Source organism: Hemibagrus wyckioides, linkage group LG04, assembly GCF_019097595.1.
Source record: "Hemibagrus wyckioides isolate EC202008001 linkage group LG04, SWU_Hwy_1.0, whole genome shotgun sequence".
In the NCBI taxonomy this organism is placed as follows: domain Eukaryota; kingdom Metazoa; phylum Chordata; class Actinopteri; order Siluriformes; family Bagridae; genus Hemibagrus; species Hemibagrus wyckioides.
The window spans coordinates 21121961-21149034 of NC_080713.1; the positions used below are offsets into that span (position 1 = coordinate 21121961).

General features: G+C 36.5%; 2 protein-coding genes across 2 annotated transcripts; one reads left to right on the top strand and one right to left on the bottom strand.

The window, feature by feature from the left end:
• Window positions 1-3220: 3220 nt before the first annotated feature.
• On the bottom strand, window positions 3221-15950 carry LOC131351514 (serine/threonine-protein kinase pim-1-like). The gene is made up of 12 exons (XM_058386929.1): window positions 15812-15950; window positions 7772-7900; window positions 6975-7015; window positions 6815-6880; window positions 6662-6727; window positions 5891-5957; window positions 5666-5760; window positions 5175-5225; window positions 4570-4948; window positions 4284-4460; window positions 4023-4140; window positions 3221-3899 (listed from the first exon to the last, which is right to left on the bottom strand). Exons 1-11 carry the CDS (start codon window positions 15948-15950, stop codon window positions 4034-4036), a joined length of 1317 nt encoding a protein of 438 aa, XP_058242912.1. The 3' UTR covers window positions 3221-3899; window positions 4023-4033.
• Window positions 15951-19696: 3746 nt separating this feature from the next.
• LOC131351515 (serine/threonine-protein kinase pim-1-like) lies at window positions 19697-24764 on the top strand. The gene is made up of 12 exons (XM_058386930.1): window positions 19697-19715; window positions 20110-20238; window positions 20973-21013; window positions 21108-21173; window positions 21261-21326; window positions 22027-22093; window positions 22224-22318; window positions 22759-22809; window positions 23036-23414; window positions 23525-23701; window positions 23845-23962; window positions 24086-24764. Exons 1-11 carry the CDS (start codon window positions 19697-19699, stop codon window positions 23949-23951), a joined length of 1197 nt encoding a protein of 398 aa, XP_058242913.1. The 3' UTR covers window positions 23952-23962; window positions 24086-24764.
• The last annotated feature ends 2310 nt before the right edge of the window (window positions 24765-27074 follow it).

Here is a 27074-nt window from a genome sequence, read left to right on the forward strand (position 1 = left end):
CCAATCACTTCCATGGCCACAGGTGTATAAAATCAAGCACCTAGGCATGCAGACTGTTTTTACAAACATTTGTGAAAGAATGGGTCGCTCTCAGGAGCTCAGTGAATTCCAGCGTGGAACTGTGATAGGATGCCACCTGTGCAACAAATCCAGTCGTAAAATTTCCTCGCTCCTAAATATTCCACAGTCAACTGTCAGCTGTATTATAAGAACGTGGAAGTGTTTGGGAACGACAGCAACTCAGCCACGAAGTGGTAGGCCACGTAAACTGACGGAGCGGGGTCAGCGGATGCTGAGGCACATAGTGTGAAGAGGTCGCCAACTTTCTGCAGAATCAATGCAAAGCGTCGGATGCAGTGGTGTAAAGCACGCCGCCACTGGACTCTAGAGCAGTGGAGACGCGTTCTCTGGAGTGACGAATCGCACTTCTCCATCTGGCAATCTGATGGACGAGTCTGGGTTTGGCGGTTGCCAGGAGAACAGTACTTGTCTGACTGCATTGTGCCAAGTGTAAAGTTTGGTGGAGGGGGGATTATGGTGTGGGGTTGTTTTTCAGGCGCTGGGCTTGGCCCCTTAGTTCCAGTGAAAGGAACTCTGAATGCTTCAGCATACCAAGACATTTTGGACAATTCCATGCTCCCAACTTTGTGGGAACAGTTTGGAGCTGGCCCCTTCCTCTTCCAACATGACTGTGCACCAGTGCACAAAGCAAGGTCCATAAAGACATGGATGACAGAGTCTGGTGTGGATGAACTTGACTGGCCTGCACAGAGTCCTGACCTCAACCCAATAGAACACCTTTGGGATGAATTAGAGCGGAGACTGAGAGCCAGGCCTTCTCATCCAACATCAGTTCCTGACCTCACAAATGCGCTTCTGGAAGAATGGTCAAAAATTCCCATAAACACACTCCTAAACCTTGTAGACAGCCTTCCCAGAAGAGTTGAAGCTGTTATAGCTGCAAAGGGTGGACCGACTTCATATTGAACCCTATGGATTAGGAATGGGATGTCACTTAAGTTCATATGCGAGTCAAGGCAGGTGAGCGAATACTTTTGGCAATATAGTGTATTTTGATGATATCTATGATATATATCAAATAAGTCTTCACACTTTTACACTGAGGAGCGTTATTCTGACATTTTTCTACAATTTACAGACAGACTTTTTGCAGATTGGTGAAACCCTGCCCATCTTTACTTCTGAGAGACTTTTCCTCTTTAAAATACACTTTTTATACCCAATCATGTTACTGACTTGTTGCCAATTAACCTAATCATCTGCAAAATGTTGCTCCAGCTGTTTCTATAGTAACACTTACTTCAAAAGTGTTCCCTGGTACATTTCTTCAGATTAAAAATGTTGTTTTCCATGTTCTATTGTGAACAAAATTACAATTTGTGGGGTCCAGCCATCCATCTAGACCATCTTTGACTCGGTTTAACATAATCATAATTAATGATGGTTGTTTTTAGCACATACTTTGTGTTTGAAGTCACTTCAAATGATTCAAGCAGCTCTATTTTATTATTATTTTTATAATTTTACTTTAATCTGCATACAAATTGTTTTTAAATTTGTGTGCAGGAACACAGCTGAAGTGATGCCACTCAACACATCCTCAAGATCCTGGTCGTCCATGGTGCAGATGGAGAGGATTCTGTGGATGTATTCATCCTTCTTGAAGATAAGGAGATGTTTCCAGGAAGCGGCTGTACTGCTAAAGCTTGCACGCTGCTCATGTGGCTGATTTTTGCCCTAAACCTTGCATACCCCTCAACCCTGCGCAACATTTATGAGGTGTTTCAACTTTTTCTAGAAGTGGATGGGATTAAGCTGTCCCCAAAGCTTTCAAGTTGCTGTCTTGCTTTTGTTATTAAAAGTATACTCTCAGTTACTGGAACACTCCAAATCATGTCTCATCTTGTAGCAACTAGTGAATCATTACTGTTTAAAGTTAACAAAATAAACAGTTTAATTGTTGTGTGTGTGTGTGTTTATGTGATTTGTAATAAAAGAATATTCATTTCAGAAAGAAAATGATGAAATTTGGTAACATTTATCAAAAGAAAATTAATAACTAAAAATACCCAACAGAAAAAATATAATAAAATCTAATTATTTATTTGACAACAGGAAATTCTACAGACATATGGGATTTACTTCATATTTTCATGAAAGTCATGTTTCTGTCTGTAAAAAAATCAACCACTTAATTAGTTTAATTAAACAATATAAATATAATATAATTGTGCAATGGGATTTGACTATTGTTTACCAGCTCTTCTGTGAGCTACTTTAAACTATTTAAATGAAGATTTAAAAAATATATATTGTGGAATTAAGTTACATTAAATGTGCAGCTTTCTTCTTGGGAAGCTGAGCTCACTCTTGCTGACTTGAAATACACAATAATGCCAAAAGTTTTGGGACACCCCTTCAAATGATTGAGTTTAGGTGTTGTTTTTTAGTGGTTGGGCTCAGGACTCAGAAGTCTGTCAGCTAAAATAACTAAGCAGATAAATCCTGCTGTAATTAAAACTAAGCTGTTAAGAGAAAAACTAATCTAAAAACAGAGCGAGTTACAGCATGATTTCATGAGGGTCGACCGTATACTGCATACTGTTCTGGAGTCTGGATGGAGACTCGTGTAAATAACGCAGTATCGTGAACCTAAGCAGTATTTCTGCCACTACTGTTTACTTCACATTCATTTAACATCATTTCACTTCAGTACAAAAAGGTCAGTATTTGTGTTTGAAGATGGCGTCATGTACAAATCCACTGTTAAATATTAGGTTCTAGTATATAACACAGAGATGGAGTTAAACACCGTATTGTCATAGGGGACAGGAGGCTCTATATGAGATTGATTTAATTTTCATCATTCTGACTATGAACTCAATGTTTCTTTAATAGATTTTAGTTTTAATCTAAATAAAGTGCTAATTTCACAGTCCGTAGAAAAGTTTTTCTTTTCTAGGAGGAAAAAGTCTCAGATTGTTTTTAGAGTTACATTTCAACCCCAACATTCATCACAAACATTCAGAAAAACTGGGAATGATCACAATGAAACCTCGAATATGAACTAATACATTTTTATTAGGAATTATTTAATAATGCAATATAATAAATAGAATAAAAGATGTAAAGCTATGAGAAGGTTATTAATAAAAAGTATAATGAACAGAAATCTATTTACAATATTTACAATACAAAAATACAACAATCTTAAATGTCTAATAAATAGTATAGTAAAATCTTAAACCTATAATAAAGATAAAGGTCTTATTGAGTAACGTATTTAATAAAAAGTTAAACTAATGATGGAGACTCTTATCGGAGCTGCAGATGTTGATGCCGTCCGTCGGTCAGAGAGCACTAACAGGTGTTGATGTTACAGGCCAGCGATGATGTGTACAGCTGCTCAGGGAGAGAAGAAAAACAAGACAGGTTTAAATCTGCAGAAAATAAAAGGCAGTAATAAGTATTTACTTACCTCCGGAGATCTTGAACAAGTGGAGAGAGAAAGAAAGGGAAAGAAAAGAGGTGTTTAAAGTATGACCAGGACATTTATTACTTTATTAAAATTTTGGGGGTTTCTTAATCTTATAAATTAGTTACAAGTAATCTATCATCAAACACAATGGAGAGCAAAAGCAGTTCTACAAATGAATGGGCAATAGTGCAGAGTTTAATCTTAGTTTTATATTCTAATGACCACTGAATAGCCAACAATAGATTTCCTAAAATGTCCTGATCACTCTTTAAGTTGGCTGAGATAGAGAGGTGTGTGTGGGTGTGTGTGAGGAGTGTTGCTCAGACTCCCTCCATGGCCTTCAGCATCTCCTGGACAGGCTCCTTCACGAGGCGTAACACCACGGTGGACATCCAAATGCCTAAATAAGAAAAAAATGGAACATTTATTCAACAATAAATTTGTTTATATATACGTTTACATTTGTTTATTTCTTCCTTTCTTTATGTAAGTCAGGGTGAGAGTCTTCAACAGATCCACCTACACTCAGATCCTTCACTCAGATCCACCAGATGTAAACCACTGATGGCTGAGGATTTCTTCAAACGTGGGCCGACATTCAGGTTCCGGGTCCAGACACCAATTGATCAGACTGTGGCAAGCTGTGTGTGCAGTGATGAGATATTATAGATAGTGCTTTGACATTTCAGATATATATTAATATTATTAAAAAATCTATTAATCTTGTAATGCCAGTTTTACAACTTCAGCTGTTCTAAATGGTGATGCTTCTACATTTTCTCACCTTCAGACAGGCCGGGAGCAAAGTCCATCTTTCTGTAGACGATCTCATCCTCATTATGGAAGGGCAAGTGTCCACAGACAAGGAGGAACAGGAGAACTCCCAGACCCCACATGGTGGCAGGACAACCCAAATACTCTCCATCACACACCCACTCAGGTGGAGAGAAACACCAAGTGCCTGAGCAAAAAAGAGAGAAGGAGCACCATCAGCATTGTTGCAAAAAAACAAACAAACAAAACTTCAATACAGTCTCTTTGATTCTGTCTCGTATCTTTCATACACTTACCTTCATATTCTGTAAAGGGTGTGTCAGAGAGCAAATCTCCACAGCCGAAGTCAATGAGCTTAACTTCCAGTGTGTCTGGGTTGATGAGAAGGTTCTCCGCCTTGATGTCACGATGAAGAACCCCTGCGTTACAGCAGTGGTGAGCAGCTTTAACCACCTGGCTCATGATTTTTTGAGCCAGTGCTTCTGACAGCCAGCCGTCATGATGTTCAAGGAACTGCTGGACGTCCATGCAGGGGCTGGGTCGCTCCAGGACCAAGATGAAGCAATCGGACATCTCAAACCACTGGAGCATCTCCAGCACGTTCTTACAACAAAGTGGTTTGGAAACCATTTTCATCAGTGCCACCTCTACAGGAAGGCTCTGTGTCTCTCCAGGCTGAAATATGAACAGATACAGTTAGCCCTGGATTGGAGTGAATTCTTCTAAACTACTGGATCAGAGATGATACAATACGAAGGTTTGAACTGGTAATTTGAAGGTAAATTGTTTAGGATTATTTTAGTAGGACTGAGTAAATGGACACATCATTTGATCTATCAGGTGGTTGTTATTTGGAACCTATGTCTTCTCTGCAGAATCTCAGAAGTAGAAGTTTACTTACAATGGTGATGAATCTATCGCATGGAGTTTTCCCCACATATTTGAGTGCAACCTGTTCAGATATAAAACACATGAACATTCTTATTGTAAAACATGAACAGAACATATACAATTCATAATTTGTACACAGTTGTGATCAGAAATAAAATGAAACTATTTCATTGGGGAATAAGGCTTCAGACTTGCTTAGCCTCATACTCCCATTTAGGGGAAAAAATTAGACCAATTTTCAGCATTTGGTGAAGATTAAACATTAAAATAAATCACAGTGGTATCAGTTACATTGTTCAGTTACTAAACAGTTCCCTGCAAAAACTATGATTTTTCATTCTGCTGTTCTGACATAGCGTTTTCCTTGCCCCAAATAATCAGGCAAGTGTTACTGCTTAACCCTGTGATTGTACCTCAGGGACACTGATCATTTTTAATGCTTTACAATTCCTGCATTTTGTTACTAAGTGCAAATGAACATGTCATGTGCAGTCATATGACCTGCTTGCCATCAGCATTTCGGACTCCTGCACAGACTGTCCCGAAGCCCCCTTCACCCAGCAGCTCTCCCGGAGTGTACAGTGACTCAAACACCACTGTTAAACAGACAGACAATCATTCATATCAAGCTGAAATAAGAAAATCCACAGTACATTTTTACCAAGTTATACATTCACTAGCAACACATTACAGCAACATTTTTGGAAATGGTGGATTCTAACATACCCCATGGTGTAATGATGCTCTCCAGAAGAGGACACTGAGGAGCAGGTGTCTCAGTATTTGCTGGGTTCTGTACATAAAAAGTATTGTACATAATTAATTCACATGTCATTAATATGATTTATTATCATACTGGATATGGCTAATATTTGACTACATGTAATGCAAGCACATCTTCAGAAATGAATTAAATATAAACAGCCTTCACTTCACAAACAGAAATGTTACAGTAAAAAGGCTTGGATTAGTAATGACTTAGGTGTCTATTAGGAATTATTCATTGTTGTGTTAACAGAAACAATTCAACTGACACATAATTCTACACATAACGTCTGTGCAAAATCTCAGAAGTGAAGGAAGTTGTGGCATTAATACAGTGCACACAAACACACACAGACACCTGTTAGAAATGAACAGCTAATATATTTTAAATTGTTGTATATGGTATTTTACCTGTACTACTTTTTACTGACACATACCTCGGTGAATACTGTAACTTCACGAATAAAAAAGTGATACAAGCTGATTAAATGGTTCATATCATGAAATATGTGTTCATAGAGTTCACAGCATGTGAGAGTTAAATGTAAATTACTGTAAACGAACTCAAACAGTGGCTACAAGCATCGTCTTTAAAAGAAATTCCCAAGAGGACGATTATCCAGCGAGAATTACTTCATATTTGGATTTACAAGCATGGACAGTGACAAGGCCAAACAAAAACAAAAAGGCTGGGAAACATTTCACTGAAAAATGTCTGAAATATAAAATTACCAGAATGACAGCTGACTTCTGAGGGTCAAGGCTGGTGCTCCGGAGCTGGATATTTACCTCAGTGACCTGAATAAAGCACAAAGATTAAAATTTGCTGTTTCAGCCAAAAGCATCTAAAAAAATACACTAAAAATAACAGAAATATAAAATTACCAGGGCATCAGCTGACGTCTGAGGGTCCTGTTCATCACAAAGGAGCTGGGCACTTGGATCAGTGACCTTAATACACACACCAGTTAAAAATGAAAAACTAATATATTTGATATTGTAGTATATAATATATTAAGTCTAGTCCTTTTTTCCTGACACATACCTCGGTGGTGTCGACTTCCTCCACATCATCAACAACAGATCCTGTACAACATTTGACACATTTAACCACATCAGTATGTCACGGAGATGACAAATTTCATCAGTGGAAACTGACATTCATGTAGAAAAGAAAATATTTCAATAAGACACTCTCTCATCCCCTTCATGTCTTTAATCAGAGTGTTATATTAGTGATCAGTAAGGAGAAACGAGTCTTATTGAAGAGGAAGGGAAATAAAAAGGCGAGTTGGTGAGGGACTGACTCTTTACAGCTGCTACAATGATGCGCTAACAGGAACTCACTCATTACCACAACATTCACTCTAACTATTAACACATCAGAAGAAACAATGCCGAGACCAAGAAGAGAAATAAAACACTTCAACGAGAATAATAATAATAATAATAATAATAATAATAATAATAATCCGGTGCTAACAGTAACTACGCTTCATGTCAGGCTTCGTGACTCCGCGCTGTACTTGATTATTTTCCTAGAACTTCAAGACTATTTCTAAAAGTCATGATGTTGTGCCTCGAAATGTTTTAATCCACACAATAATCACTTTTATACTTTAAAATGCTCTTGATATGAGCCATGTAGCATCGCCGGCTAATGTTAGCTCAGTCACGCGCCTTAGCTTTCGGCTAGCTCTGTTAGCTAAACTACACAGGAGATTTGATCCTGTTTGTCCTCTATACCGATTAAAGTCATTCATTTTCCACACACACACTCTCTTTGTAAGTTCTAAAGCGATTAGAAACACGCAAACTAAGTAAAAAGTGAGCTTTTCTCACCGTGAGCAGCTTGATGTTCAGCAGCTTGAAGATCGTTGGTCCTCTTCAGCCATCGATACGCGCAGTATCCCGCGGAGGTGAGCGCGAGCATCCCGGCGGCGCAGGCTAGGCTCCGGCCTGTCCATCTACCTAAAAAGGGAAGATACTTACCTAAATTCATAATTTGTCTCCAGGAAAATATGCTTTTTATTGTTGAAAATATCTCCAGGTATCGCAGTGTCGCTGTGTCCGTCGTTTTCTTTTGAAATCTCGTTTTGTAGCCTTCTAGATGACGCAAGCACGCGCTCTGGACTTTTAAATGAAAACCACAACAAGGGGCGGGACTTTCAAAAAAACAACAACATGGCGCGTTACATTCTTAATAGTTTATTTAAGCATTGTTTAAGGTTATAATGCATGATGAATGTGTTTCGATAAAATCTGATAATAAATGGTTAATAAATACACTTTCCTGTCATAACAGCTTGTCATATTCACTTATATCAGGAGGCAGTAGAGGGCGCCGCTGTGATTTGTATAAAGACACGTCAATTCCTCCGCCATGTTGGAAAGGTTGACGTTCAGTTGGAAACCAGATATGCAGTATATGGTCGACCCTCATGAAATCGTACTGTAACACGCTCTGTTTTAAGATTAGTTTTTCTCTTAACAGCTTAGTTTTAATTACAGCAGGATTTATCTGTTTAGTTAATTTAGCTGTCAGACTTAACAGAGTCCTGAGCCCAACCACTAAAAAACAACACCAAAACGCAATCATTTGAAGGGGTGTCCCAAAACTTTTGGCATTATTGTGTATTTGAAACAGCAAGAGTGAGCTCAGCTTCCTAAAAAGAATGCTGCATGTTTAATGTTACTTAATTCCACAATATATTTTTTTAAATCTTCATTTAAATAGTTTAAAGTAGCTCACAGAAGAGCTGGTAAACAATAGTCAAATACCATTGCACAATTATATTTCATGTTCGACTGCACCTTTCATTTTCATTTTTGGCCTAGGATGATTTTTCTGTCATTTTTGTATTCATGTGTGGCAACTGTTCAATCCAGCAAACGAGTAATAGCCAGAAATGAACTCGATCTTGTATAATAGTTTCAAAAATATGGATATTTTAAATGTCCAACCCACAGGACAGAATATACATCTATAGTATACATTTATTTCAAATGTGAACATATTTCAATAATGAGCAAGAGTGTTAAAGTCTAATACAATATATAAATAATAATAACCTACAAATCATGTTAAGTATGTATATAAAACATCTGAAGAATCAGTGGGATAAGGTAGACAATTTAGAGCATTACTACTTAATTCAGTTTTCTTTTACAGCGTCCACTGTGTTCATACACTGAACAAAAACCTTTTAAGATTTGCTTGAAAAAATCCTCATAACAATGTGCACTAGCACTTTTTAATTAAATATTCCTGCTCGAATAACAAGTACAACTCACTTAGGAGTATCAAGTAAAATGTACTTACCACTAAACATAACTTTCATGAAGATATCAAGTATTACTTAATTATATAAGTCATAAATTGTTTCCTTAAATTAATTAAGTGGTCAATTTTTTTACAGACAGAAACATGACTTTCATGAAAATATGAAGTAAATCTCATATGTCTGTAGAATTTTCTGTTGTGAATTAAATAAGTAGATTTTATTATATTTTTTCTTTTGGATATTTTTAGTTATTAATTTTCTTTTGATAAATGTTACCAAATAAATTTCATCATTTTTTTTCTGAAATGAATATTCTTTTATTACAAATCACATAAACACACACACACACACACACACTACAATCAAACTGTTTATTTTATACCTGCTGAACCATCATGCACTCATAATGGATAATCATGGATAAATTAAACACTAGACTTTACACAGACACTTTATCCCCACAAAGTAAGAATTTTTTATTGTACTAGAACATATGACAATAACGCTCTTGAATTGAATTGAACTGTATTGATTAGTATCGTCACCTGTAACATTACAATCAATAGAATGAATTAAATGAGACATAATTTAACTTCGACTTCTTTTATTTGGTCGAGACTTGGCAACAACAAAACGACTTTCTGGAACTTAATCAAGCATGTCCACAGGGGTTTGTTTACATCTCGCAGCCTCGAACTTCCGGACGCGGGGAGGTCTCGCGATACTCCACGACGCGACTTACAAGGCATCTCCGCTGACTCTGTCCACATACACATCATTGAATCCGCTGTTTATAAATCAGCGGGTCAACACCGACTACACTCGCTGTTATATACCGACCACCGAAATAAACACGTTTTAATCTGAATTCTCTGCATTTTTAACCTCTCTCTGTACTCTCTCTCTCCTAACGTTATCCTACTTGGTAATTTTAACATTCATGTGGATGACACTGTAAATTGGCTCACAAAGGACTTTATGTCATGCCTTGATGGCTTTGGTTTACAACAATTCATTAATTTTCCGACTCACTCAAAAGGCCACACACTGGACCTTGTTTGTTGCTCAGGTGTTACACCTTTCGACTGTGTTGTATCTGAGCTGCCTATATCAGACCATAAATTAATCTCATTCACTATTAATGTTCCACTATACAAATCTCCTCAGCAGTGCTCAATGTCCTTCAGGAACTGAATAACATTCATTCACATTTCAACACAATTAACAACGCAGCATGCATACAGACATTGTGTTTTTACATTGTGTACATATCAACAAAAAATGAGAGAGAGAATATAACATCAGTAAATCACAAGCAAAACCTGACATCAGCATCAGTTTGTCCACTTACAGTTATACTTGGTTTTGAAGATCATTTATGAAAGGACACCACAAGGCAGTGAACTTAAACCCAGAACCCCTTAAATTCCAAACTCAGCAATTGTAACACATCTCTGGCCCACTGTTTAAAAGAACGGGGAAATGACTGTTTCTAATGAATTAAAATCAAGCACTTTGCCAAAAGAGAATTAAAGTCGATGCAGTGCAATTCACTTTTTGTGTTGTTTTCACACGATACCAATGATTGCAGTAAAAGGATTTGCACAAACATCTTTACTAAATATTCTGGAATAAGATAAAAAAAATATTTGAGCAAAAAACGGACTAGGACATAGACAAAACATATGGGCTAATGTAGCAGAGGACTGCTTACATCTTGTACAGGTGGGGTCAATAGAAGGATACATCTTCACCAGCTTGGCCTTGGAAAGAGGAAGTCTTTGTACCATTTTAAACTGAACAAGGCTTTGTCTAGCTCAAATAGAAGATCCATGAATTCACAAATTGCCTCATTCCATTCCTTGTATTTCAGGCTGATATTAAGGTCCAGTTTCCAGGAATCTCTTTGTGCAGTTACAGAAGTGGAGAATAATTCTACAAGATTTATATATAATCCAGAGATGGTTCCTCTTTGTTCTGGGTCATCAGGAAAAGTAGGGTTCAATAGGGTTTTGTTCAGGAAGGGAAAGAAAAGAAGAAAAATTCTTGCATGTGAAATCGAATACTTGTAAATATCTGAAAAAGTGAGCTTTAGATAGTTTAAATTGCGATTCTAATTGGGCAAAAGACAAGAAGCAGCCATCAGCAAAACGATCTTTAAATGTTAAGATAACTTTTTCTTTCCATAGCAAGTATGCCTGATTGTTCAGAGGCTGAGAATATCAATGATTTCTGGCTACTGGAGGAAAAACCCCTCTGCCCTGAATTTGGTCCTAAATCTGAATAGAATTTTATATCATTGAGTGCAACGATTGAGAGTCTGGACCTATCATTAAGGGTGAAAATAGAAGAGCTGAAAGATTTGACTCTGCCAAAGGCTTTTTCAGCATCTAGAGATATTAAAATTTATATTGTATGTATATGCTTATTTGAGACAGGAGAATAACTAATATAAAATATTCTGTGTATATTAAAAAAGAAAATTGTTTTTTTATGAAACCAGTCTGATCTGCTAAGAGAGTAGGGAGAACATTCTCCAGTCTCCAATATTTTACAGTCCACACTGAGTAAAGATATAGGCCGGAATGAGCCACGTTTCAGAGAGTCCTTCTCTTTTTTAGGTAAAACGGATATTGTCGCTTGATAGAATGTGTGTGGGAGACACCCTATAGAGAATGATTCCTCAAATATAGCAAGAGGCATTAGTTTCCTTTTAAACATTTTAAAAAAGTCTACTGTATAGCCATCTGTCCCAGGAGCTTTTAATTTTTGTATGTTTCAGAGAACTTCATTAAGTTTTTCTAAATTAACCCTTTGATGCACAAGCTATGCAAACCCCTTCTAATGCACTACATGGGTCTAAAATGACCTATATTCATTTCCTATGTTATTTCATGCTTGGCTATTTTTTGTTTTATCTTTTGAGATCAATTTTTTTCAGCATTTAATATTCCCTGATCTATGAATTCCATGATCCATGAATATTCAAAATATCTTTTTCCAATGACCAAAAATTAATATTTGACTTTTTTCTTAGTTTTGTGTTACTACATCAAGTCAAAAATCACCCATCTATGCATGCATGATAAACAAAAGAATAAAGACAACAATTATGTTAAAATAATCATTGTGTGTGTTGAATCACTATTTTGTAATATCACTTGCAAATAGACAGCAGCAAAATGAATATGCAATTATATGGAAAATGTTGATCATTACTTTAATAATCGTCTTTCATGCATAAGCAACCGCCCTCAGTTAATGAACAAATTAACATATTTACATTCCTGGTGCTAATTTTCTGTGCAGCACAAATACCTAAAGTAGATCATTTTTATGCCTCCAACACTGTATTATAGCAGGGTAGGAATAACTATCTGTAATCCTTACTTCTGTAATCCAAAAGGATGGGGGGAATTGATAACACAATAGATACACTACTTATTAGGTAAGTAGGATGCAAGATTAGCACACAATCTCACAAACATAAAAAACATAAACATTGTCTTCCATCTATCCTTTCAATCCCATCTTTCCATGTATCCTAACTGTCCACCTCATGTGTCCTCTTATATGAAAACGACTGAGTTATGATCATAGAGTCTAAAATTAAACTAGCATCCTGAATCTGCTTGTCATACATTGCTGAGAGAAAATGTGTGGTTTAAAGTGAACTCGTTTTTATGCCGAATGTTCATTAAAATATGATCTTCCTGACCTGAGCTAATTTACTGAATCAACCAACTCACATCTCCATTCTTTCTTTTTCATCCATGATGTCATTAAAGTCATCTGTTACTGCTTCTGGCATTTCATCGCTGACTGTGCAGCAACTGCGATACCTGTTCATTATACCAGTTCATTATACCTGTTCATTATACCTGTTCATTATACCTGTTCATTACACCTGTTCATTACACCTTTCGGTGAGATAATGTTAGAGTGTGCACGCGACGTTCCTGGATGCGGACACACACATCCACACAAGCAGACTCTCTGTGTCCTGCTCGGTCCTGCTCCTCTGCGGTGATGACGGCGTGCGATTAAAAAATGATAACAAACAAATTTAAAAAGTGGGGGGGGGTATTTATTTCACAATAAATAATTTCTATGGTAACAACAGGAAAAAAAAAGATTCATACATCTTTCATGCATCAAATAGATGAATTCAGCTGTATTGAGGTGTGAAATTTCGACAGATTAATATTTTTCAGCAGTAACTACATTCCTTCTTGCAAAAATTAGCAAATATCAAAGGTTCCTAGTTGGGTCATTTTTGACCCTTATGTTTAAAATCTATGTATAAATACAAAACCGGTGTTTGTTTCTAAAGTAAGAACAGAAAACTAAACATAATGATTTGTGGAAACAAGATGTTTAATCAATATCTGGAATAATAAATGATAAAATACATTTCTTTCAAAGATTCAGCAAAGAAACAATCAGCCATGATTGCAATAACATAGCGGATGAATATGGGTTATTTTAGAGCCATGTTGTGCATTAGATACACTATATTGCCAAAAGTTTTGGGACATCTGTCTACAGTACATGCACATGAACTTTAATCCATAGGCTTTAATATTCAGTTGGCCGGCCCTTTGCAGCTATAACAGCTTCAACTCTTCTGTCCAAACCCCTGAAAAACAACCTCACACCATAATATACCCTCCACTAAACTTTACACTTGGCACAATGCAGTCAGGTAAGTATCGTTCTCCTGGCAACCACCATACCCAGACTTATCCATCGGATTGCCAGACAGAGAAGCGTGATTCACTCCACAGAACACATCTCCACTGCTCTAGGGTCTAGTGGTGGTGTGCTTTACACCACTGCAGCCGGTGCTCTGCATTGCACTTGGAGATGTAAGCTGCTTGGCCACAAAAACCCATTCCATGAATATTTAGTAGTGAGGAAATTTCACGAATGGACTGGTGGCAACCTATCACGATACCATGCTTGAATTTACTGAGCTCCTGAGAGCCATCCATTCTTTTACAAATGTTTGTAGAAGCAGTCTGCATGCCTAGGTGCTTGATTTTACACACCTGTGTCGATGGAAGTGACTGGAACACCTAAATTCAATGATTTGGAGGTGTGTCCCAAAGCTTTTGGCAATATAGTGTAAGTAGTGATACAAAAATCATTTTAATTCATAAAGGAAAAATTTAAATAAGGATTTGTGATGATCAAAAACAAGTTATTTGAGGAATACCTGGAATACTGAATGATGAAATTAATTTCTTGCAAAGATACAGACTCTGGTCACTTTATACCAATGTTGTGCATGAAAGGGTTAAGAATTCTCTCCAATTCTGCATTATCCTCAAATGAAACTTGGGGAATTTTAATGGAATTAAAAAAAAGAACCAAGTTCAGAAGAGTTATAGTCAATTTCAGACGAATACATGGCTGTATAGAATTGTTTAAAGACCGAAATGATTTCCAACTCATCCTTGGTGATCCTGCTGTCATCCCTACGAATGGATGTTATAGTATTTGTAGTTAAATACTGTCTTATTTGTTGAGCAAGAATTTTCCCACATTTGTCCGAATGTTTGTATAATTTAGAGCAAGACTGGAGCAAAAGTCCTTCTGTCTGTTGAGATGTTATTAGATCACTCTCTGTCTGTAGCTTTGTTCTTTCCTAAAAATGTCAGGTGAGGGCTAAATTGCACATTTCAAGTCTAATTGTTTAATTTGATTAAAAGATCATTTAGTTGATGGTTTCTTTTTTTCCCTCTCCCACGATGAAAAAGGAGATTATTTCCCCCTTAATATAGCTTTTTAAAGACTCCCAAAGTGTATATGAACGATGCACTGGGGGAAAAAAGAGAACTGCTTAAAGTTTGGATATAAGAAACGTTCAGAAAATTTATATGTCTCAAAAAAGTATTAATAAACATGGCGGATTTAGTTATTTTGTAGCACAGGGGTTCTTAAAATCTACATTCAAAGGTCGAAATCTGAATTTTCAGCCATGTCAAAGTTCTGGACTAATTGGTTATCACAAAACTTTTAAAAAGCATGCATAACATGCGTAACAAATCAACACTATTTTTGAAAAAAGTGCATTTTACATTCAAAATACATTAATAACAAATGACAAAACAATTAAATTAAGTGTCCACATTTGTTATGAACAAAACAGAACAAGAGGCAGGCTAAAAATAACATAAGATAGAGCAGTCTAATGTGAGTAAAGGCTCTGTCTGTCTTCCATCAGCTGACTAAACCACGGCACAAAAGGAGTGGTTGCTAGATGGGGACACTGGCCTAAATGTTAATTAGTCAAGCTGCTGAGGTATGAGTTCTTCACAACATCCGTTGCTGAGAATACAGACTCACACTGATAGGTCGACCCAGAGTTCAGTCTGCAGAGATGCCATGCTTGCCCATGGGAAGATGCTCTTGTTTCTTTTGAAAACTCCTCAACATTCTTGACCAGGAATGGAGATGGAATGCAGAGCTGCACTAGTCTGCCTACACTGATGCCCTCAAAGCGCTCCCTGAAATTTTCAGCTAGCTTCTCCAAAAAGAAAAGATGGTGATTGCCATTAGTTTGGGAAGTGGATGTGTGGCCCTGTGATGTCACTCTTAAAGATCTCCAGCCGCCATTCAAAGGAGCGTACTGCTGCCTTCAGATCACACACTGTGTTGCCTTGGCCCTGGAGCCTCCGATTCAGTTCATTTAGCTGAGATGTAATGTCCACTAAAAAGGCTACAAGCTCCATGCTATCGTCATTCCTCAGAAAATCCAAGTAATGGCTGGCTTTGACAAATCCATGTCCAAATCTTTCCTGATGACCCAAAACCTTTCCAAGACTCTTCCCTTACTCTGACATTGTTATGGAGGAGTAAGTCATCATAAGCAGCATTTACCTGGTAAGAGGAGGAAAAAAATAAAATAAATAAATATTCATGAAGTGAACACAAACACCTTGTAAATGCTGTAAATGTAAATGGTCAAAGTCTGTTGAAAGTAGATTTTGATGACAACTGTTAATACTTCCAAATGCATATAATAACATTTTCTCCTACATTTTATTGACAACTGAAAATGACTATATGCATAAAAATTCAAAATGTCTGTTTTTTGTTTCATAGTGGCGTGTGACATTTCCACTCTTCACAACTCCAACTGTCTCATTACAAATCAAACAGAACGCTTTTGTGCTGGATTTGGGCAAAATGAATGCATACCTCTCTGTCCAACTACTTTTGAAAACTCTATTTTCTTCATCAACTTTTCTTTTCCTGGAAAATGACATCCTCACCCATCCAAACACTCATTGCGGTTAAGGGTCGCCCGATTACGTCAAACGTCATACACTCACTAGATGTCATGACAACTATGTCACACAGGAAAACTTTTAGTATCTCGCCTTCGCTTTCATTTCAAAAAGACATTAAAAAAACTAAACTAATGATTTACAAGTTTAACATGCGTTTATCAAAGTAGGAAATCCACACTTTTATTCACCAGAGTCCAGACTTTGAGAAGTGATTTAGGATGTTTTTGAAGACCGATCCATAGTGGGGTGGAGCACACAGTTAAAATCCCCTCCTAGGATTAGTTTAGGTGTAGTCAAATTGGAAAAACTGGTTAAGAAAATTTTTTATAAATGATACATAGTCCAAATTAGGGAAATAAATATTGGCTAATATCAGGGGAACATTATATAATGAACCAGTTGCCATTACAAATCTACCCCCCACCCCCATCAGGTGTGTTTTAACTAATAAGAATCACAGTCCCTCTGGATCTCGGTACATCTGCCCCATCCAAGATTTTTGTAGTTTATAATGATCAGCTGATATTAAGTGATTTTTTTAAAGAAATTATATATTTGCCTAAGGTCTCTTTAGATGGGTAAGGAGCTAATTGCACTTAATGATATGGTTAACCCCTTTCACACTCCAACTTGCAATGTTCACTGTAAGTGATCTGCTATGTCCCAGGTTTACAGCATTGCTTAATGGCTGAAACACTGATGCCAGCCTCCTTCTGAGAGGTTTTTTAACAACTGTACACAATAGCACAAGTAAACATGAACAGTTTGAATGTCAAACAAACACCCTGACCCCAAGCCACCCACCAAACAGCTCCCCACACAAGAAGCAAAAAAACAACTTAGGACAGTTCTTAATACAATTTTAGCAGTTTCAGCAATCTCTTAGGGTTAGGGTTAAATAACTTGTTGCCGACTAATACATATTAATCATGTAATGAAACATATTACAGGCTTGACCCTTTAAATCCATACCAATGTTTCGCACTTGTCCCTTTGCAAATATTTTCATGATATCTATGATATATATCACATAAGTCTTCACACTTTTACACTGAGGAGCGTTATTCTGACATTGTTCCACAATTTACAGACACAGACCTTTTGCAGATTGGTGAAACCCTGCCCATCTTTACTTCTGAAAGACTTTGCCTCTTTAAGATACACTTTTTATGTAATCATGTAATCATGTAAACCTAATCATGTTACTGACTTGTTGCTAATTAACCTAATCATCTGCAAAATGTTGCCCCTGCTGTTTCTATAGTAACGCTTACTTCAAAAGTGTTCCCTGGTACATTTCTTCAGATTAAAAATGTGTTGTTTTCCATGTTCTATTGTGAACAAAATTACAATTTGTGGGGTCCAGCCATCCATCTAGACCATCTTTGACTCGGTTTAACATAATCATAATTAATGATGGTTGTTTTTAGCACATACTTTGTGTTTGAAGTGACTTCAAATGATTCAAGCAGCTCTATTTTTATTATTATTTTTATAATTATTACTTTAATCTGCAAACAAATTGTTTTTAAATTTGTGTGCAGGAACACAGCTGAAGTGATGCCACTCAACACATCCTCAAGATCCTGGTCGTCCATGGTGCAGATGGAGAGGATTCTGTGGATGTATTCATCCTTCTTGAAGATAAGGAGATGTTTCCAGGAAGCGGCTGTACTGCTAAAGCTTGCACGCTGCTTATGTGGCTGATTTTTGCCCTAAACCTTGCATACCCCTCAACCCTGCGCAACATTTATGAGGTGTTTCAACTTTTTCTAGAAGTGGATGGGATTAAGCTGTCCACAAAGCTTTCAAGTTGCTGTCTTGCTTTTGTTATTAAAAGTATACTCTCAGCTCCTGGAACACTCCAAAGCATGTCTCATCTTGTAGCAACTAGTGAATCATTACTGTTTAAAGTTAACAAAATAAACAGTTTAATTGTAGTGTGTGTGTGTGTGTGTGTGTATGTGTGTGTGTGTTCATGTGATCTGTAATAAAAGAATATTCATTTCAGAAAGAAAATTATGAAATTTATTTGGTAACATTTATCAAAAGAAAATTAATAACTAAAATTATCCAACAGAAAAAAATATAATAAAATCTACTTATTTAATTCACAACAGGAAATTCTACAGACATATGAGATTTACTTCATATTTTCATGAAAGTCATGTTTCTGTCTGTAAAAAATCAACCACTTAATTAGTTATTTATGACTTAAATATAATTAAGTAATACTTGATATTGTCATGAATGTTATGTTTAGTGGTAAGTACATTTTACTTGATACTCCTACGTGAGTTGTACTTGTTATTCCAGTAGAAATATTTACTTAAAAAGTGCTAGTGCACATTGTTATGAGGATTTTTTCAAGTAAATCCTAAATGGCTTTTGTTCAGTGTATGAATACAGTGTAGGCTGTAAAAAAAAAAAGAATTAAGTAGTAATGCTCTAAATTTCCCAGTCTACCTTATCCCACTGATTCTCAACAAGTTTTATAAACATACTTAACATGATTTGTAGGTTATTATTATTTATATATTGTATTCGACTTTAACACTCTTGCTCATTATTGAAGATGAAATGAAATATGTTCAAATTTGAAATAAATGTATACTATAGATGTATATTCTGTCCTGTGGGTTGGACATTTAAAATATCTATATTTTTGAAACTATTATATAAGATGAAGTTCATTTCTGCCTATTACTCGTTTGCTGGATTGAACAGTTGCCACACATGAATACAAAAATGAAAGGTGCAGTCGAACATGAAATATAATTGTGCAATGGTATTTGACTATTGTTTACCAGCTCTTCTGTGAGCTACTTTAAACTATTTAAATGAAGATTTAAAAAATATATTGTGGAATTAAGTAACATTAAACATGCAGCTTTCTTTTTGGGAAGCTGAGCTCACTCTTGCTGTTTGAAATACACAATAATGCCAAAAGATTTGGGACACCCCTTCAAATGATTGAGTTTAGGTGTTTTTTTTTAGTGGTTGGGCTCAGGACTCTGAGAAGTCTGACAGCTAAAATAACTAAACAGATAAATCCTGCTGTGAGTAAAACTAAACTGTTAAGAGAAAAACTAATCTAAAAACAGAGTGAGTTACAGCATGATTTCATGAGGGTCGACGATATACTGCATATAAAACCTCCGCAACAGATCATCGACCTTTCCAACATGGCGGAGGAATTGACGTGTCTGTATACAAATCACAGGGGCGCCCTCTACTGCCTCCTGATATAAGTGACTATGACAAGCTGTTATGACAGGAAAGTGTACTTATTAACCATTTATTATCAGATTTTATCGAAACACATTCATCATGCATTATAACCTTAAACAATGCTTAAATAAAATATTAAGAATGTAACGCGCCATGTTGTTGTTTTTTTGAAAGTCCCGCCCCTTGTTGTGGTTTTTATTTAAAAGTCCAGAGCGCGTGCTTGCGTCATCTGAAGGCTTCAAAACGAGATTTCAAAAGAAAACGACGGACACAGCGACACTGCGATACCTGGAGATATTTTCAGCAATAAACAGCATATTTTATTGGAGACAAATTATGAATTTAGGTAAGTATCTTCCCTTTTTAGGTAGATGGACAGGCCGGAGCCTAGCCTGCGCCGCCGGGATGCTCGCGCTCACCTCCGCGGGATACTGCGCGTATCGATGGCTGAAGAGGACCAACGATCTTCAAGCTGCTGAACATCAAGCTGCTCACGGTGAGAAAAGCTCACTTTTTACTTAGTTTGTGTGTTTCTAATCGCTTTAGAACTTACAAAGAGAGTGTGTGTGGAAAATGAATGACTTTAATCGGTATAGAGGACAAACAGGATGACTTAGGTTGACAGCGCGTGACTGAGCTAACATTAGCCGGCGATGCTACATGGCTCATATCAAGAGCATTTTAAAGTATAAAAGTAATTATTGTGTGGATTAAAACATTTCGAGGCACAACATCATGACTTTTAGAAATAGTCTTGAAGTTCTAGGAAAATAATCAAGTACAGCGCGGAGTCACGAAGCCTGACATGAAGCGGAGTTACTGTTAGCACCGGATTATTATTATTATTATTATTATTATTATTATTATTATTATTATTATTATTCTCGTTGAAGTGTTTTATTTCTCTTCTTGGTCTCGGCATTGTTTCTTCTGATGTGTTAATAGTTAGAGTGAATGTTGTGGTAATGAGTGAGTTCCTGTTAGCGCATCATTGTAGCAGCTGTAAAGAGTCAGTCCCTCACCAACTCGCCTTTTTATTTCCCTTCCTCTTCAGTAAGACTCGTTTCTCCTTACTGATCACTAATATAACACTCTGATTAAAGACATGAAGGGGATGAGAGAGTGTCTTATTGAAATATTTTCTTTTCTACATGAATGTCAGTTTCCACTGATGAAATTTGTCATCTCCGTGACATACTGATGTGGTTAAATGTGTCAAATGTTGTACAGGATCTGTTGTTGATGATGTGGAGGAAGTCGACACCACCGAGGTATGTGTCAGGAAAAAAGGACTAGGCTTAATATATTATATACTACAATATCAAATATATTAGTTTTTCATTTTTAACTGGTGTGTGTATTAAGGTCACTGATCCAAGCGTCCAGCTCCTTTGCGATGAACAGGACCCTCAGACGTCAGCTGATGCCCTGGTAATTTTATATTTCTGTTATTTTTAGTGTATTTTTTTAGATGCTTTTGGCTGAAACAGCAAATTTTAATCTTTATGCTTTATTCAGGTCACTGAGGTAAATATCCAGCTCCGGAGCACCAGCCTTGACCCTCAGAAGTCAGCTGTCATTCTGGTAATTTTATATTTCAGACATTTTTCAGTGAAATGTTTCCCAGCCTTTTTGTTTTTGTTTGGCCTTGTCACTGTCCATGCTTGTAAATCCAAATATGAAGTAATTCTCGCTGGATAATCGTCCTCTTGGGAATTTCTTTTAAAGACGATGCTTGTAGCCACTGTTTGAGTTCGTTTACAGTAATTTACATTTAACTCTCACATGCTGTGAACTCTATGAACACATATTTCATGATATGAACCATTTAATCAGCTTGTATCACTTTTTTATTCGTGAAGTTACAGTATTCACCGAGGTATGTGTCAGTAAAAAGTAGTACAGGTAAAATACCATATACAACAATTTAAAATATATTAGCTGTTCATTTCTAACAGGTGTCTGTGTTTGTGTGCACTGTATTAATGCCACAACTTCCTTCACTTCTGAGATTTTGCACAGACGTTATGTGTAGAATTATGTGTCAGTTGAATTGTTTCTGTTAACACAACAATGAATAATTCCTAATAGACACCTAAGTCATTACTAATCCAAGCCTTTGTACTGTAACATTTCTGTTTGTGAAGTGAAGGCTGTTTATATTTAATTCATTTCTGAAGATGTGCCTGCATTACATGTAGTCAAATATTAGCCATATCCAGTATGATAATAAATCATATTAATGACATGTGAATTAATTATGTACAATACTTTTTATGTACAGAACCCAGCAAATACTGAGACACCTGCTCCTCAGTGTCCTCTTCTGGAGAGCATCATTACACCATGGGGTATGTTAGAATCCACCATTTCCAAAAATGTTGCTGTAATGTGTTGCTAGTGAATGTATAACTTGGTAAAAATGTACTGTGGATTTTCTTATTTCAGCTTGATATGAATGATTGTCTGTCTGTTTAACAGTGGTGTTTGAGTCACTGTACACTCCGGGAGAGCTGCTGGGTGAAGGGGGCTTCGGGACAGTCTGTGCAGGAGTCCGAAATGCTGATGGCAAGCAGGTCATATGACTGCACATGACATGTTCATTTGCACTTAGTAACAAAATGCAGGAATTGTAAAGCATTAAAAATGATCAGTGTCCCTGAGGTACAATCACAGGGTTAAGCAGTAACACTTGCCTGATTATTTGGGGCAAGGAAAACGCTATGTCAGAACAGCAGAATGAAAAATCATAGTTTTTGCAGGGAACTGTTTAGTAACTGAACAATGTAACTGATACCACTGTGATTTATTTTAATGTTTAATCTTCACCAAATGCTGAAAATTGGTCTAATTTTTTCCCCTAAATGGGAGTATGAGGCTAAGCAAGTCTGAAGCCTTATTCCCCAATGAAATAGTTTCATTTTATTTCTGATCACAACTGTGTACAAATTATGAATTGTATATGTTCTGTTCATGTTTTACAATAAGAATGTTCATGTGTTTTATATCTGAACAGGTTGCACTCAAATATGTGGGGAAAACTCCATGCGATAGATTCATCACCATTGTAAGTAAACTTCTACTTCTGAGATTCTGCAGAGAAGACATAGGTTCCAAATAACAACCACCTGATAGATCAAATGATGTGTCCATTTACTCAGTCCTACTAAAATAATCCTAAACAATTTACCTTCAAATTACCAGTTCAAACCTTCGTATTGTATCATCTCTGATCCAGTAGTTTAGAAGAATTCACTCCAATCCAGGGCTAACTGTATCTGTTCATATTTCAGCCTGGAGAGACACAGAGCCTTCCTGTAGAGGTGGCACTGATGAAAATGGTTTCCAAACCACTTTGTTGTAAGAACGTGCTGGAGATGCTCCAGTGGTTTGAGATGTCCGATTGCTTCATCTTGGTCCTGGAGCGACCCAGCCCCTGCATGGACGTCCAGCAGTTCCTTGAACATCATGACGGCTGGCTGTCAGAAGCACTGGCTCAAAAAATCATGAGCCAGGTGGTTAAAGCTGCTCACCACTGCTGTAACGCAGGGGTTCTTCATCGTGACATCAAGGCGGAGAACCTTCTCATCAACCCAGACACACTGGAAGTTAAGCTCATTGACTTCGGCTGTGGAGATTTGCTCTCTGACACACCCTTTACAGAATATGAAGGTAAGTGTATGAAAGATACGAGACAGAATCAAAGAGACTGTATTGAAGTTTTTTTTGTTTGTTTTTTTTGCAACAGTGCTGATGGTGCTCCTTCTCTCTTTTTTGCTCAGGCACTTGGTGTTTCTCTCCACCTGAGTGGGTGTGTGATGGAGAGTATTTGGGTTGTCCTGCCACCATGTGGGGTCTGGGAGTTCTCCTGTTCCTCCTTGTCTGTGGACACTTGCCCTTCCATAATGAGGATGAGATCGTCTACAGAAAGATGGACTTTGCTCCCGGCCTGTCTGAAGGTGAGAAAATGTAGAAGCATCACCATTTAGAACAGCTGAAGTTGTAAAACTGGCATTACAAGATTAATAGATTTTTTAATAATATTAATATATATCTGAAATGTCAAAGCACTATCTATAATATCTCATCACTGCACACACAGCTTGCCACAGTCTGATCAATTGGTGTCTGGACCCGGAACCTGAATGTCGGCCCACGTTTGAAGAAATCCTCAGCCATCAGTGGTTTACATCTGGTGGATCTGAGTGAAGGATCTGAGTGTAGGTGGATCTGTTGAAGACTCTCACCCTGACTTACATAAAGAAAGGAAGAAATAAACAAATGTAAACGTATATATAAACAAATTTATTGTTGAATTAATGTTCCATTTTTTTCTTATTTAGGCATTTGGATGTCCACCGTGGTGTTACGCCTCGTGAAGGAGCATGTCCAGGAGATGCTGAAGGCCATGGAGGGTGTCTGAGCAACACTCCTCACACACACCCACACACACCTCTCTATCTCAGCCAACTTAAAGAGTGATCAGGACATTTTAGGAAATCTATTGTTGGCTATTCAGTGGTCATTAGAATATAAAACTAAGATTAAACTCTGCACTATTGCTCATTCATTTGTAGAACTGCTTTTGCTCTCCATTGTGTTTGATGATAGATTACTTGTAACTAATTTATAAGATTAAGAAACCCCCAAAATTTTAATAAAGTAATAAATGTCCTGGTCATACTTTAAACACCTCTTTTCTTTCCCTTTATTTCTCTCTCCACTTGCTCAAGATCTCCGGAGGTAAGTAAATACTTATTACTGCCTTTTATTTTCTGCAGATTTAAACCTGTCTTGTTTTTCTTCTCTCCCTGAGCAGCTGTACACATCATCGCTGGCCTGTAACATCAACACCTGTTAGTGCTCTCTGACCGACGGACGGCATCAACATCTGCAGCTCCGATAAGAGTCTCCATCATTAGTTTAACTTTTTATTAAATACGTTACTCAATAAGACCTTTATCTTTATTATAGGTTTAAGATTTTACTATACTATTTATTAGACATTTAAGATTGTTGTATTTTTGTATTGTAAATATTGTAAATAGATTTCTGTTCATTATACTTTTTATTAATAACCTTCTCATAGCTTTACATCTTTTATTCTATTTATTATATTGCATTATTAAATAATTCCTAATAAAAATGTATTAGTTCATATTCGAGGTTTCATTGTGATCATTCCCAGTTTTTCTGAATGTTTGTGATGAATGTTGGGGTTGAAATGTAACTCTAAAAACAATCTGAGAGTTTTTCCTCCTAGAAAAGAAAAACTTTTCTACTGACTGTGGAATTAGCACTTTATTTAGATTAAAACTAAAATCTATTAAAGAAACATTGAGTTCATAGTCAGAATGATGAAAATTAAATCAATCTCATATAGAGCCTCCTGTCCCCTATGACAATACGGTGTTTAACTCCATCTCTGTGTTATATACTAGAACCTAATATTTAACAGTGGATTTGTACATGACGCCATCTTCAAACACAAATACTGACCTTTTTGTACTGAAGTGAAATGATGTTAAATGAATGTGAAGTAAACAGTAGTGGCAGAAATACTGCTTAGGTTCACGATACTGCGTTATTTACACGAGTCTCCATCCAGACTCCAGAACAGTATGCAGTATACGGTCGACCCTCATGAAATCATGCTGTAACTCGCTCTGTTTTTAGATTAGTTTTTCTCTTAACAGCTTAGTTTTAATTACAGCAGGATTTATCTGCTTAGTTATTTTAGCTGACAGACTTCTGAGTCCTGAGCCCAAACACTAAAAAACAACACCTAAACTCAATCATTTGAAGGGGTGTCCCAAAACTTTTGGCATTATTGTGTATTTCAAGTCAGCAAGAGTGAGCTCAGCTTCCCAAGAAGAAAGCTGCACATTTAATGTAACTTAATTCCACAATATATTTTTTAAATCTTCATTTAAATAGTTTAAAGTAGCTCACAGAAGAGCTGGTAAACAATAGTCAAATCCCATTGCACAATTATATTATATTTATATTGTTTAATTAAACTAATTAAGTGGTTGATTTTTTTACAGACAGAAACATGACTTTCATGAAAATATGAAGTAAATCTCATATGTCTGTAGAATTTCCTGTTGTGAAATAAATAAGTAGATTTTATTATATTTTGTCTGTTGGGTATTTTTAGTTATTAATTTTCTTTTGATAAATGTTACCAAATTTCATCATTTTTTTTCTGAAATGAATATTCTTTTATTACAAATCACATACACACACACACACACACTACAATTAAACTGTTTATTTTGTTAACATTAAACAGTAATGATTCACTAGTTGCTACAAGATGAGACATGATTTGGAGTGTTCCAGTAACTGAGAGTATACTTTTAATAACAAAAGCAAGACAGCAACTTGAAAGCTTTGTGGACAGCTTAATCCCATCCACTTCTAGAAAAAGTTGAAACACCTCATAAATGTTGCGCAGGGTTGAGGGGTATGCAAGGTTTAGGGCAAAAATCAGCCAGATGAGCAGCGTGCAAGCTTTAGCAGTACAGCCGCTTCCTGGAAACATCTCCTTATCTTCAAGAAGGATGAATACATCCACAGAATCCTCTCCATCTGCACCATGGACGACCAGGATCTTGAGGATGTGTTGAGTGGCATCACTTCAGCTGTGTTCCTGCACACAAATTTAAAAACAATTTGTATGCAGATTAAAGTAATAATTATAAAAATAATAATAAAAATAGAGCTGCTTGAATCATTTGAAGTCACTTCAAACACAAAGTATGTGCTAAAAACAACCATCATTAATTATGATTATGTTAAACCGAGTCAAAGATGGTCTAGATGGATGGCTGGACCCCACAAATTTTGTTCACAATAGAACATGGAAAACAACACATTTTTAATCTGAAGAAATGTACCAGGGAACACTTTTGAAGTAAGCGTTACTATAGAAACAGCTGGAGCAACATTTTGCAGATGATTAGGTTAATTGGCAACAAGTCAGTAACATGATTGGGTATAAAAAGTGTATTTTAAAGAGGAAAAGTCTCTCAGAAGTAAAGATGGGCAGGGTTTCACCAATCTGCAAAAAGTCTGTGTCTGTAAATTGTGGAAAAATGTCAGAATAACGCTCCTCAGTGTAAAAGTGTGAAGACTTATGTGATATATATCATAGATATCATGAAAATATTTGCAAAGTGCGAAACATTGGTATGGATTTTAAGGGTCAAGCCTGTAATATGTTTCATTACATGATTAATATGTATTAGTTGGCAATAAGTTATTTAACCCTAAGAGATTGCTGAAACTGCTAAAATTGTATTAAGAACTGTCCTAAGTTGTTTTTTT